The sequence below is a fragment of the Coloeus monedula genome (assembly GCF_965178545.1).
Source record: "Coloeus monedula genome assembly, chromosome: 15".
Lineage (NCBI taxonomy): Eukaryota > Metazoa > Chordata > Aves > Passeriformes > Corvidae > Coloeus > Coloeus monedula.
The window spans coordinates 5814526-5829002 of NC_138795.1; the positions used below are offsets into that span (position 1 = coordinate 5814526).

A 14477-nucleotide genomic window follows, 5' to 3' on the forward strand; every position below is an offset into this window, starting at 1 on the left:
AAAATACATGTGAAATACAGAGAGCACTCAGAGCCCTTCTGCACAACAACATCCTACAGAAATTCTCACTCTTCTGCTTCCTGCACAGAAATGTCCCTCTCCCCTTACAACCGTCTCAAGGAGCTGTACTCAGAGTACTGAGAGTTGTAATAATTCCCGTATTTAATTTTTAAATTTTTATCATCTTGCCAATAGCTGTAGCAGTCAGAAACTGCTCTTGTGTTCCATGGGAAAATATTGGTTTAAATGAAATTGTAATTTTCATTATCAGGATGATTAAATCAACGACATTAAAATAACAATGACAGAATCATTCTCATTTCCCATTCCAAAGCAAAATAAAACAACACTTTGAAATGGTGATTCAAAGCATGTTATTTAGCTAGAGCAAATCTTGTTAGCTGAATCAAACCCACTGATCTTTCCCTGACACTTTTCATTAAAGATGTTACCAAATTTGCTGTTATTCAAAGCCTCATCTTTTCACCTCTCCATGCTCCTCCTTGGATCAGAAACCACCTATTGAAATGACCCCAAAGGAAGACATTCTCTTTCCAATAACAATAAAGATGATAAGAACAACAATGAGAATAAAATCACAATAACCTGATCCTAACGCACGGGGCTGGTTACAAGACTTCAATAAAGTTGAAATTCCCTCTGCTGGGAAGGCTTTCTGAATTCTCTGCCTGGCCTCCAAATAACCAATGATCAGATAATAAAACATATTCATAAAGGCCGTCACTATCAAAGTGCCCTGCAGGCTGTTATTTCCCTGCTATCACAAGCTCATTAACATTTGGATAAGTTGACATCTGATAACTAACAAGCTGGTGCCCAGTCTTCCCTGCCATCCCAAGGGAGCTGTGCTGAGCTGCATGGAGTTACGTCCACTTGTTGATAGAGCTGTGCCTCCTTCTCGTCCCCTGAGCTTTGATGACACCACAGCAGGCTGGAAATCAACCTCTGCCTACTGTCTTCACCCCTAAGATGGGTATTTCTGGATGAAACTTCCTTTGAAGAGAAGGGAGACGAAGCCCCCAAAAGGAAGAAAAATTATCTAAGTAAATCACAAGAGACTGTCACCAAAAAGTCCCTTTAGGAATACTTTGGGTGTTGGGTCCTACTGAACTTTCAGGCAGCAGAACTACTGGCTGAAATGGGAAGCAGGATGAAACTTGGTCTTTCTCTAACCTTTCTAAAGGCCAGTAAGAATTAAACCACTCATTGTGCTCCATAATGTTTGACACAGATCACATAACCTTTCGCTGGGCACCTACTGTATTATTTCTCCCTACTTTGCTGGAAGTTTTCATCTTCCCTATAATGCTAGAATCATCTTATTTCTACTAGCAACAAAATAAATGACTGACAAAATTTGATTGTAATTGGGTGACTTTAGAAAAGCTTGTTATAATTTCTGTAAATTCTCTCCAAAGGACTCCCCAAAGATAAATTTAAATGGTGTTTTCATGGTGTCAAGTTTGAGGTTCCAAGTTCACAGCTGTGAGACCTGTGAACCTTTGGATCCTTTCTGAGTCTGTAACCGATTCACAAAACTACACTATGGTTCAGGAAGGGAGATCAAAGTAGAACCTGTTCAGCTTCAAAGCACGCAGAAAGATTAAACCACACGAACTGGAAGAAGGTTCACTGGGAAAGGCAACCCACCTTGGAGAAATATCACATCCTTGCTGCATGAAAGCTCCCAGGGAGAACCAGAGGCTGTTGAATATTCCAAACTCATTTGTCTGGTCATTGGCTGGCTGGTCCCGTCCTTCCTCGAATTCCTCAGTGTGCCACTCGTAAGGGCTGAAGCGACTCACCAGGAAGAGGACAACGCTCACTCCAATGTAGGCGAAAACAATGCACATCCATATCTCATAAGCCAAAGGATCCAGAAAGGAAAAAACTCCTGGTTTGGACTTTTGAGGTTTTTTTATCATTATTGATATACCTAAACTCATGAACGGTTTAGAAAAGTCTATCACTTCTTCTCGAACCAGGGTGATGGTTAATGGTGCCACAGCCACATCCGCCCTCTGAAAAGGAGACAGAAAAGAGATTTGCAGACTGAGAATGAAATATATCTACTAACTGCAGTGTACAATCCTTTGATCTCTGTTTAACCTCATTATCTCAGAAGACATCAGACAAAACTAATTCCAAGAAAAAGGTTAAAAAGGAGAAGCCCATAATATTGGTGGATTATTTCCATTTTATCGCTACTGATTACCAGATCTGTTTTGAAATCACAGCGCTTTCTTTTTGCAGCCGCCCAGCTCTTCTCATCTGATTTATCCACTGATGTCACAGTCTGATGAAGATGATTTTCTCTAAAAGAGCTTTATCATCCAGACATCAAAAGAGGCAAGGAAAGGCCAATCTCCTGAAAAAGGATGTCAGGATGTTTACTTCCATCAGGAACTGTTTTTTGATTGCATAGCTGATGCAGGAGAAGCGGAAAAATGTTCCAGCAACATTGATGTACATTCTCCACTAATTTTGCAATCCATCTTGAAAATGGAGAGGGAGATTGAAATGGCTGGCAGCATTTACAGTGGAGCTACCATCAGGAGACGGATCATCCCTGCTCCAACACAGTGTCACAGCGACCTGGGAACTGATGGTCCCTGCATGCTTTCCCTGGTAGGGAATGGGAAAATTACACCCCTCTGTCTGAGGGATGACCTGAGTATCACAGAGTATGAGCTACCAGGCCAAACCAGGTTTAGAAGTATAGGGTGCAGGTGTACATTCCTGATGATGGAAATGAGTGGCTGGACAGAAAGTAATCTCGTCCTACCATTCACCACTCACGTGCTGAGTGTTCAAAATCTTTTTCTTTTTTCATCCTGCCATTATCATGCAAATATAAAATAGAGTAAAATTTGGAGATTCTGCCCATGGGAAAGTATGACCTTTCAATACTTGTTCTTCTAAAAATGTAAAGAAAAAGAATCTTGGAACTGTTGAAAGGAAACGTTTTGACATTTCCATAGGCACAGAATATGCTGTCTCTCCCTAAATGAAAACATTTTACTTGGGCTGATTGTTTGAGCTGCAGTCCTCCGGAGAGCTCAGGCTGACAGAGGGCAGGACTCCTTCTAACTCTGGCGCTTGAGCGTGTTCCCAAGTAGAACTAAACGTCTTAGGACAAGGTTGGAAACTCACCCCATAAACGAGTTCTCCCACCATGCCGTTCCAGGTTTTGGTGTCGGGGTCCCGGGCTCCGTACTTGCCGTCGCGGACGATCTCCAGCCGGTAGTGGTAGCCCACGTGCTTGGCGATCTCGGCGGCCAGCTCCACGCAGTAGCCTTCGTACCGCTCGTTGCCCTCAAACTGGTTGGCGTTCTTCTTGAGCATCACATACGGGTCCTCCTGGCACACAGAAGAGAAACATTGAGCCCCACTCCACATCCTGGAGGCACACACCAGCTCTAGCCCAGCGTCTGCTCCCCCTGCAAAGCTCTAGCTTTGTGTCCCTGTGCCAAGGGACACAGCCAACACACTGTGGGTTTATTCTAGAAGGTACAAAGTGTGATTTTTTTATTGTGGCATATTCTTTTTATTCATGCAGGATCTGTGTGCAGCTCCTGCAGCGATGGACCTGAGGAGAATGGAGTAGCTTGCAGGATGTGGGCAACAAACCTTTCAGTGTAGTTCTGCACGGGGTATTTAGGATATCTGAGCTGTGAATTTTTAAAGACATGCCTGCCTGTGTGGGCACAGGGAGAATCAAATCTGCTGGACAGGAGAGAGCCTTAAGGTGTTTAACTCAGTTTGGGTATTGTGTCTTCTCTGCAGACTCCCAGTAAGCAATCAACAAATTAGTAACATTTCATGTTGCTGCAGGGTACGTGTATACAATGACACAATACATGATACCCACATTATGGGGTACCTATTATTCCTTCATGATTATAGTGGAGATTTGCTTTAAAAGCAATGATTCAGCCTCTCTGAACAAAACAGCTTATCCTTCCCAAAACTGCAGCCCCCATTCTGTGGGATAAGTACAAAGCACAGGTACAATGTTCCTAATTTATCTGTGTTGATGCCTCTACTCTCTTGTCATAATCTTTTGTATTTTCTACACTTAAGCATGAGAGCTCTTTAATACCTACTTAATTATCCACAGCAATTTTCAGATACCTTTATGGAGCCGGCAGGAAACAGTAAGTGCTATTATTATTATTATTACTACTATTATTGTTGTTATTATTATTATTGCTGTTATAAAAATGATATAATACAAAAAAGGGCACTTGAGTGGGAAGAGGGAGCCTGCACATCAGGGGGGTGGGGGAGAGGGAGAGCTGGGATGGAAGTCATGGCACTTACTAGGATAGTTGTGACTATGTAGGTCCTGTTCTGGAGGCTCGTAGACTCGTTGCCACTTTGAGTATCTACAGCTATTGGGACAAGCTTCTCATCTTCATTCCAATAACCAATCTGCCCAACGCAAAACCAGGATTAATATGTCTTTGGAATATTAACCAAGATACAGTAGAAGGGTCATCCAAGTTGGATCAGCCTTCTCTGCATGTTCATACCCAGCCAGAGATCTCCTGTCCTTTTTCTTCATGTCTTTTGTGAGGGGGACAGGGAAATTCCCATCCCACTGTGCTTCCAGCCTGAAAATAATAATGTGCATGATGTGCTACAGTAGCACAGTGTTTGTATGCACATAAAAACATTTATCACATTGTTCTGGTGATTATTGCCATTCCTACGATGAGAGTTCACACTTTCCCCGTGTGACTTCCAAAAATAATTCTAATGGTGAACTTGCCTGCTGCATGTGCAGGTGCTAGAGGGTGATGAAAAGTTATCCTGTAGCTGAAAGCCTGCATGAATATAGGACTGATTGTTGAGACATCTTGAGACAACAGAACAAAAAATCAAGTCAGAAAAAAACCCCCATCCTCTGCCAGTGTCAAAAAGTTTGGGGTTATGAATAAACTGAACACTTGTAATGGGAATAACTCTCAGGTTAAATTCTGCTTAATAATGATCAGGGATTTGGGCTGATCCATCACTCCTTGTAGGTAAAGCAGAGTGCCACTGAATATCTCTAGGAAGATCATGGTTGAAGTTATCCACTTTGAGAGCTTAATTTTATAAGAGGTTTTCCATCACCTCATGTAAGTATGAAGCTGCCCGAACTCTGCTCATATGAAAGCAATTTCTTATCACAGTAAATGAGAAAGGGTATTAACCAGGGCATGACCAGGAGCCTGCTGATGGCAGATTAGAGATCACAACAGCTGAGGAGAAAAAGTCTATGCAGGCTTCTAATCCCTCCTCATTGCACAGACAAAAAGAACAGAGGGTGAGGAAAGAGCTCCCAAAGCTCTGCCCTAGAGCAACAAAAGTGGAGATGTGGGTGTTGTTTTGCACCTCCAACCTGCTGGATCTAAAACACAATATGCATCATGGCAGTGATGTACATGTCTTCCAAACAAATATTATTTCTGACAGTAAGTACATAGAAAAATCAAGACATTCAGCCACTCAATTTCATCTCCTCTAGACTCTCTCCAGGCTGCCAACTTATCAAAGTTCAGAAACCCAAACTGGACATGATGTTGTCTTGGTCCTCTTATGAATACTTTGTAGTGGAAGAAGACTGCTTTGTATGTCTTCAAAATGACATTTCTATTATTTGTCAAAGAAAATTTGCCTTTTTCTACTGGACTGTGGGGGCCTTTGGTCTCACACCTGCTGCTCTCAGGTGTAAGTATAAATTTGAGATAGGGGCTGTAAATATGGAACTTTCATTGTTTACATTTTTCTTAGTTTCAAACAAGTTTTTTATCTTTCAGGGGACTGAGGAGATGCAGAGAATGCCCCATTCCAAAAAATGTAGTAGCTCCCCTTTATCAAGAAATAACTGAGTTATTCTCTGTTCTTCAAATACATGGTATCTAAAGTGGGACATAAGCACCCAGAGTCAGGTTTTCAAAAGGATTAGTGTTTCAAGGGCTTGGCATCTCGGAACAAGGCCAGATTTTTCAAAGAGCCTGGGATACAGAAAGGGATCAAGACTTCAGAAGAGCACAAAGGTCTGTGTAGCTATTGGGACGTGGCTAGTGGTAAAGCTTTTGTCACTTCAAGGAGAGCAGAATTAGGTCAGCATAAAGGGTTCACTTACAATGGTTAGGGCAAACAGCTTCTGCCTGGCTCTGCCTTTGTTTATCCTTGGAAAAGTGGGAGGGCAAAGCCAGGCTGTCCTGTAGCTGGGCCTGCACCAATGCGCTGTGCCAACAGCAAAGGTGAGCTGACCAAGTTTTACCATCCTGGAAAGTCTTTGCCATACCTGAAATGCTCTTGTTGCTCTTGATAACACCTTCCAAATGTTGTATTTTTTTATCAATGTACCAGTCCTCCCTAGAGCTTGGCTTTACTCATGCCTAGAGCTGGGAATGCACTTGTGACTCCACAAACATTCATGAGCAGGAATGCCTGTTGAGACCCAGCCACACTGCCACTCAAACATGGGCTGGAACCTGACACAGGATGTTGGGTCCCACTCTGCTTTACCTTTCTGATCCCATCGTGTTTCATCTCAATCACGTGGAGGGTGTAGTTGGTCCTGCGTCCTTTCTCGTTAAACTGAACGTTGCCAGACAATCCTTCAAAACGGACCTTAAATACATAAATATCAATGAAGACAGCAAATTGGTCAGCTTGTCATGAAGCAGTGATTCAGCAGCACTGAGAGGGGAGGGGGAGAAGGGTGGTGAGTGCAGTCATTACTCTCAATTCCATGCAGGGGAGACAGCACATCTGCCTGAAACTGGGATTCCACTAAGGCTCGCTCTCCAGCATGCCTGGCTATGGTGAAACACAGATTTAGAAGAAACATAAAGATTTTGGTTATAGGCTAGCTGTGTTGAAATTAGTTAGAATAGGAAGGAATTTGGGCCCAGCTGGAGTTAATTAATAGTTAAGAGAGCTGGACCTGAAATGGGTTTTAAGATGTTAGTAACTGATTACCAAATAAGTGATGATCTGTCATTTGTATGTTTGCTTAGCTGTGCTTAGAACGAGGAATAGAAACATTGCTAAGTTGGTGTAGGGAACAAGGACAATTACCAGTTTCCTCCCTTGGTGGGAACCCATCCAAAAGTCATGCAAGAGGAAACTTAGAGGTCACTAAAGTAATTAGGATTGTTAAAGTTCAGAGAGGCAAAAAGGTCAAAATAAGGAAGATGAGTTACTTATCTTTTTTGGGACCACTGACCCAATTCAAGACCACCAACTCAATTCAGGACACACAGTACGCATGCTTAATGACATTTAAGCTCATTTCCATACGAAGAGGAGAATGGGAGGTGTTAATGTTATGAATATGCATTCGTATTTTGGATATTCATAATATTTGGAAATAAAAAGTGTCGTGTTTGCTTGGATCGGGGCCCTGCGTCTTAGGGAGCTATCCCACACAGTGCCTGGTGCCAAATAAAACATACACTTTCTAACTCTAAACTGTTAGAGAGTTTTTGTCTGTCTCAGTTGGATATCGATATTAGATTGATATTCATATTTTGGTAAATCACTGGCACAGCCATCCTCTTAACTAACTCATTTAAAAACCCTTTCTCTGAAAACTCAGTGGTTTAAAACTTAGCTCAGCCTGAGAGCTGGATCACCAATGTGAGCCCATCACCTCTTGGGATGTGACAGTGAGCTAAATCAGCTCTGAACGCCTTGAGTTTGTGGGGTTTGCTATTTTCTAAATCGGACCTGTAGTCAGGGTTCAGTAAAGAATTTGTCAGTTCAAATCAGGAACTGTAAATCAGGAGGAAATATGAAACCATGGCCACAGCTCCCAGCTGTCATCTTTTGATAGAGAGGAGTCTATAAGTTATCAAACAAATTTAATTACCTCTGCGCCAGATTAATAAAATCCAACAATTTAGTATTGACATTTGCATAGGAAGCTTCGAGCCATAAATCTCTGCTGATAACACTGCCGAGCTGAAGTGATGCTCACATCACATCCCACACCCTGAACTTCTCCTTGCTGCAAAAGTGCCCAGACTGGAATGGAGAAGGGCTGCTGACTGGAATCACATACTGTCTGGGGACCAGGCAGTGGGGACCAGGAACATGGGAAAAAGAATGCAGATTTGGGTTTCTATGGAGACCACCCAGGGAAGTGCTCATGCCACTGGGTTAGGAATTAAAGGTTTATTCTCTGCCTTTGCACTTGCTTTGGACAAACCTCTTGTCCCTGCAACTGAAGTCTTCCCACATGCAGAATGGGAATAGGTATTGAACAGCCTTTTTAAATACTCTGAGATCCTCAGAGTAAAGACCCATGGTGAAGAAATGAGGCTGCATCATTACAGAGGAAATCTGTTGTTAATCTGCTTAAACCATGTTTGTTTTCCAGCTGTTATAACAAAGGTTTGTCATGAAAATGAACATCTGCCAGCATTTTCTGAAGCTCTTTCAAACCAAGAGGTATTCCTGGTGACATTTGGATAAAGATGCTTTTCCCTTTTCACAAGATACAGCATGCCCATAAAAAATAGATGTGCTGAAAAAGCACCATTGTCTTAAGCACTCCCAAGCCTGCTTTTTTTCATGTCTCCTTTGGTTTTCTTTTCAGGTTCTGACCAATTCTGAAGCTCAGGTCACAGGTGCTTGTGTTTTGTAGCTTTGTATGCACTAAAAGGCAGGTTTACAGCATCAATTTCTTCTATCTGAGTGAATGAAATCTTAATCCTGTGATATCCATGTGGCACTGAAACGGCAAAAAGGATCTCTGCTATCTGTGCTGCAGGACGCAGGAAAACTTCTTTGTCACTCACCATCCTCTGATGGTAAATGCAAAATGCAAAAATGCAATGCAAAATACAGTGAGGACTGACTTCAACAGTGCTGAGCACCAGTCAAGTCAACTGGAGACATGGAGCACTTAAGCACATTTGTGTGTAAGACATGGATGGCATGTGGCTCTTTGCTGGGACATCTGGAGCAGAAGGATGCTGTTGTGGCCTTCTGTTTTACAGGGTTAGTCAGCAGTTAGGGACTAGCTTTCTGCTTATTAGATGTGCTGATCACATTAAGATAAAAAAAGAATTTGTTTAAAATTATCATAACCTTTTAAACTACAATTGAAACCTTAGTGTAGTGGTTTTAAGCAATATTTTGTGGGCCTTTTCCTGAAAAAAAAAAAAAAAAAAGAAAAAAGGTAATTATCTTTAATAAAAACATACATTCTCCTGAAACATGCCAGATTTCTGCTTTTAAAAAAATGAAGAATGCTTCATATTTCTTTTCATCTTTGTTCCTGCCATTCTTGTTAGGAGGTTGTAGTGAAGTGGGGCGTCAGTCTATTCCCCCAGACAGGACAACAGGACAACAGGACAAGAGGAAATAGCCTCAAGTTGTGTCAGGGGAAGTTTAGATTGGATATTAGGAAAAAATTCTTCACCAAAAGAGTTGACAAGCATTGGAATGGGCTGTCTAGGGAAGCAAGCGGTGGAGTCACCATTTCTGGAGGGATTGAAAAGATGTGAGGACGTGGCAGTGCTGGGGACATGGTTTAGTGAACTTAGAAATGCTGGGATTATGTTTGGACTTGATGATCTTAGATATTCCAACCTAAATGTGCTTATGATTCTGTGGTTCCTTCCTACACAGGAACAAGGCAACTTGAGAGTTTATTCCAGACATTTGAGTAGAAGCAAGCAGAGAAACCTTTTGCTTTCAAAAAGCTTATAAAATTTTGGGCATTAACAAATGGAAGGTGAAGAGAAAGCACACTGTGAACAGCTGCAGAATTGCTCTAATTGTGAAGTCTTTACAGAAAGGATAACTCAAACCTTCAATCTTATTGTAAGTTATTCTATTTCCATCTGCCTCTTTCTTGCTACATTACTAAATACTGGAAGATTATTGAATTCATAGTTAAATTTTTGCTAGGAGGCTTCTTGCCCTGCCTGTTTCAGCATCTTTTATTTTGACCAAGCAGCTTTTGCAAATATATCTTTATGCTCTTCGCCCAAAGTCACTCCAGCTGAAAAATCAAGACTTTTGAAATTGTTTTAATGAAAATATAAGGAAACTTCAGAGGAGATTTTCCAACACACACACAAAATTTTTATTTTCTAGCTGTCTAATTTTGATATCTTATTCTCATAAATTCAGTAAAGGAAAATGCTGGAGCAGCTATTGCTCATCAGAAGACTTCCAAGTATTTCATGTTTATTAGGTAACCTATCTCCCTAATGCATCAGGGAGGCTGATTTTATTATAAGGGCTTGGAGAAGCTGTGACAGTGATTTGCCCAAGGTCATGCAGAAAGTCAGTGACAGGCTTGGGAACAAATTGAATCCAAGCAATAAAATCAAATCAGATGCCAAAACCCAAAAGATTTGGTTTTAAAGGAATTGTTGTTTACCAGTAAGCCAAAACCAAATCAAAACAAAATACTTGAGGAACTTTATATATGATACAAATTAACCACATAAATGTTATTTTTCTTGCCTTCTTCACAGTTAAGGAAAGAAGATGGGATAAGCTATATTTAGATAATACTGAACTAGCAGTATTTGCAAGGAATCCATCTATTTCTGTCAGGAAAAGAAGGAAAAGTGCTAGAAATGAATGTCAGTCTTGAAATTTAATGAAATTTTAAAATATTCTACCTTGGTAAGTCTTTGATAAGAGTGTATTATTTTTCTCTCTCTCTGTAATTTTCACATTGTGTTTTTGTTTATTCAAAAATCTAGATTCTGTGCAGGATGAAAAAAGCAAGACTATCCAGATTTGAGGAATAAACTATCTAAATGGCTGCTCTTAGGACTTTTATGAATTCTCACAGTATGAAACAAGCTATAATCTGCACTTTGAGAACATTTTGGTGACAGCCAATACATAAGGCAAAATTCACACGCATTCATTAGCAGGCTGGAACTGAAGCTGAGTTCACAGAGAGTCAAATAATCTGCAAAAAATACGGTCTGAGCAGGTCTGTGTCTTCGGGAGGGGAAGATACAATAGGAACCCTTGATTTTATGGGATAATATTTTGGATTTTCCATCCCATAACGGCAGAAGTTAAAACAGGCAAGGACCAGGAAAAGCACTTTGCTTTCCAGACCTGTCTCTGCTCTGGAAGGATCAGTTCCTCATCCCAAGGGATTTGTGTCGGTGCTTCTGCCACTGCCCACCCGTCCTCCCCCGCCCTCAGGCTGTGCTCAGCCATGCTCTCAGCACACCCAAGCCAGCCTGGGTTCCAAACCTGCTGCAGGGCTCTCTGGATGTCGATGCCTTGTCCCCAGGGCACGGCGGGGTTGGCGAGGCAGTCGCCGGCGTTGCCGCGGCGGGAGATGTCGATGCGCTGCCGCCGGAGGTTCTGGAAGGCCTCGGCCATCACCCGCACCCCGTCGTACGTGAGGGCCGACGTGTACTGCAAAGAGAAACGTAACCCAGGGTGACTTCCCAGATGACCTGCTCTGTCCTCATCCTCCTGTCTATGAAGTTTCAGCAGCATCTTGCTCCCTGTAATCTCCACTGCCCTGTTGACTCCTAAAAGTTGAAGCCAACTTTCACAGCCGGGAGATGAAGAAGCTCCTGATTTCACTCCCTGCAGAAGAATCAGCCCTAAAAGTCATTCACCTGTTACAAGTCTTTGAGTTTAATTAGAAGCATTGACCTGAACTTTTAAAGAATACATTATCCTGTGTAAATGTGAGCTAAGTGAAATCAAGAAACAGGGGACTTTTTCTGGTCACGGATGGAGACCAGAAAATTCCATCTCAATTGGCAAGAATTCTGCAAAAGATGAGTTTATTCAAGCAGAAACTAGTACAGAAACCAGTGCAAAACTCTTGGCAAGAACCATTAGCATTAACTCTTTTTTCTATGATTTAGTTGTTTTCAACTTTCCTGAACTAATTCCAAAGTTAACATTTCTATTGCAGAGTGTTTGTCACAAATGAATTTGTTTTCAAATATTAAAGAGAAAAAAACAACCTCTCCCTCCACCCATCCCTCTACAGCTTCAGGGCCTTCTGTGTTAGCAATTAAAATACTTTTCCCTTCTGTTGTACACACTGATTTGAAATGCTCAAAAAGAACATCTGGAAAGACTTTATTATCACTGGATGTCTTGTAAACAAGCCAAAGGTTAAGGATTTAATGAGGCTTTTCGTTTTTTATATACTGAACATTATGAGATATTTAATTCTTAGCTTTGAGGGGGTGAAAATTCACAGACCAAGTGAATACATGAAATTGTGTATTTCTTAGGAGGTAGTAACTGCAGCCTGGTAAAATTCAGACAACATTAAGGCACCTGGAACAGGTAATGTTCATAATTATATTGAGAGTTTCTCAAGTGAGAATAAAGAGCCATGTGTGATCACAAAGAGGTGAGCATAACTTGAACTGAGCCAGATGGCCCCAAATTTAATGGGTTTTTTTTATACCACTTGCCTTTGGCCTCTTCCAGTCCACACGTGGATGCTCTCTGGCATCATTATTCCTCCACTGTTGCATGATCCTGGCAGGAACAGTATCTGTGTAATTCACCAGCTGGAAGCCAGTGACATTGGCTCCACTCTCCCTGAATTTGGTCAGGTCAATGTCCATGAATCCCTGGTACAGGAGAGAAAGAGGAGAAGTTCATTGGAGAAAGACATCTCTGGGTGGGTAAGAGGAATTCTGCCTATGTATGGATGTGGCAGACAGCTCAGGAAAAATATCCTTCCTCTGGAAGGAAATGTCTGACTCAAGAGAGGAACCAGTTCCCTGACCATGGTGTGAACTTGCTTTTCTCACAGACTCTGAGCTGGCCATATCCTGCAGTTACCACCCAGGGAGACAAAGAATCATATTAACAACAGCTCACTTGCAAGAAAGCTAGCAGAGTAATGGAAAAATATATCCTGAATAATGCTGGATGAAATGAACAAAATTTGTAAAATATATTAGAAAGTATTTGTCACCCAGCTCTAAATTTTATACAGAATTGTTCACCCAGCCCTAACTTTTATGGACTCAGTCACCACTGGATAGGCTACTTCTTTTCAAATCACAGTTTATAGGGAAAAACAAATCCTGAACAATGAACTTTCAGCAGATCAGGAAGGAAGTGGTTGGTCAGCTTGTTAAAGGAGTCTTGCTACTAGAAAAGCCAGTTTATAGAATTTGCTAATTTGGGAGAAAAAAAGGTGCTTTTTTTAGACTTCAGGTTACGAATGAAATACATTTCTTTCATTTTCTCATTGTTCTTGTCTACCTCTCGCTCGCTGCATGGGATGAACACATGTGAAAATACATGTGTGTATTGACTGGGGCAGCATTGCAGAATCAGTCACCCCCTTGAGTCAGAGGTGAAAAATTAATTAGAGACATACTGCAATGCAGAGAAAGGGGTCATTTCTTGGTGTCCCAGCTTCCATCCCAACCCTGCAGCACTGCTGCTGTGCAGAACTGTTCGCTGTGGCTCCTTGCAGAGGTGCTTGGACAGGGGCTGTGCCCTCCCACTGTGTGTGGGACAGGCTGAGGTCTGATGCTTTTTTTCTTTAGGAATACAAGCACAAGAGATGCAGTCAATTATTTGCACTGGCACCACCAGCAGCCATAATGCATGAGGGGAGATGAACGGGAGGACTGCCACAATGCAATCACTTGAGCAGCAGAGGAGCTGGTTTGAGCTCTGCCCTCTCCCTGCCCTGCTGCTGGGTGTTCTCTAAGGGCTCCTCCTCAGCCTTCCCCTGGGTTTCTCCCCCTTGCTTGTTCTCAGACACACCACGATGGTGTGAGCTAAAAAAGCCAAGTTACATCATTTCCAGGAAACACCAATCAGGTTCCCAAAATGATGCTCTCTGTTCACAGGCTGAGGGAGCCAATTAGCTGATCAACTCTCAAAGTCAGGATTGAACCATTAGATGTAAACCTGTTTTGGGAACAGACCTTGCCAGGAAAAGACTAAATTGCCCTCTCACATCAGCGTCAGACTGAGGGAGTCATAAGTGACTCAAAAACTACTTTAAAGTCTTTCACACTTTTTCTTCCAGCATTTTGTAGGCAATTTGGCATCCACTTACAAGGCTGAGGATGGGATACTGGTGTGCAGATGCTCTAAATAGATGGCTTGTTTTGCCTCAAAGTACAGTGATTTAGGTTAAGAGAAAAAAAGTGGTATTTTGTGTGTACATACTCCTCAGAATGCTGGTTAAACCCACATCAATCTTGTTTGTAATTGCTGGCGTAGGGGTTTCAGAAAGCCAGAGCTGTGATTAATGAACAGGAAATGCAGCAGGATAATTGTCCCTGACATCTTAATGCGTTTCAGGCCAAGTGGTTTTTGACACGTAGAGCTCCTAAGGTTCAGTAAGAGGGACCTCACAGGTTGCCAACTGGTTATTCATGGCCAGGACCAAATTACACTGGCATTTTGCTCCTGGGAGGTACTCAGGGGAAAAAGATCTGTCAAAAGAAGTTACTGCA

At 41.9% G+C, this 14477-nt stretch overlaps 1 protein-coding gene across 4 annotated transcripts in view; it reads right to left on the reverse strand.

Moving 5' to 3' along the window:
- GRIA1 (glutamate ionotropic receptor AMPA type subunit 1) overlaps positions 1–14477 on the reverse strand; it is a gene marked incomplete at both ends in the record, with an annotated part of 116887 nt that overhangs the window by 30821 nt on the left and 71589 nt on the right. For 3 of the 4 annotated variants that reach the window (XM_082291676.1, XM_082291673.1, XM_082291674.1), the window contains 6 exons: positions 1672–2042; positions 3175–3381; positions 4345–4455; positions 6547–6651; positions 11263–11430; positions 12459–12620. In XM_082291676.1, coding sequence (XP_082147802.1) covers positions 1672–2042; positions 3175–3381; positions 4345–4455; positions 6547–6651; positions 11263–11430; positions 12459–12620 — 1124 coding nt within the window. The remainder of the gene's footprint in view (positions 1–1671; positions 2043–3174; positions 3382–4344; positions 4456–6546; positions 6652–11262; positions 11431–12458; positions 12621–14477) is intronic. The other variant, XM_082291675.1, reaches the window with a different exon arrangement.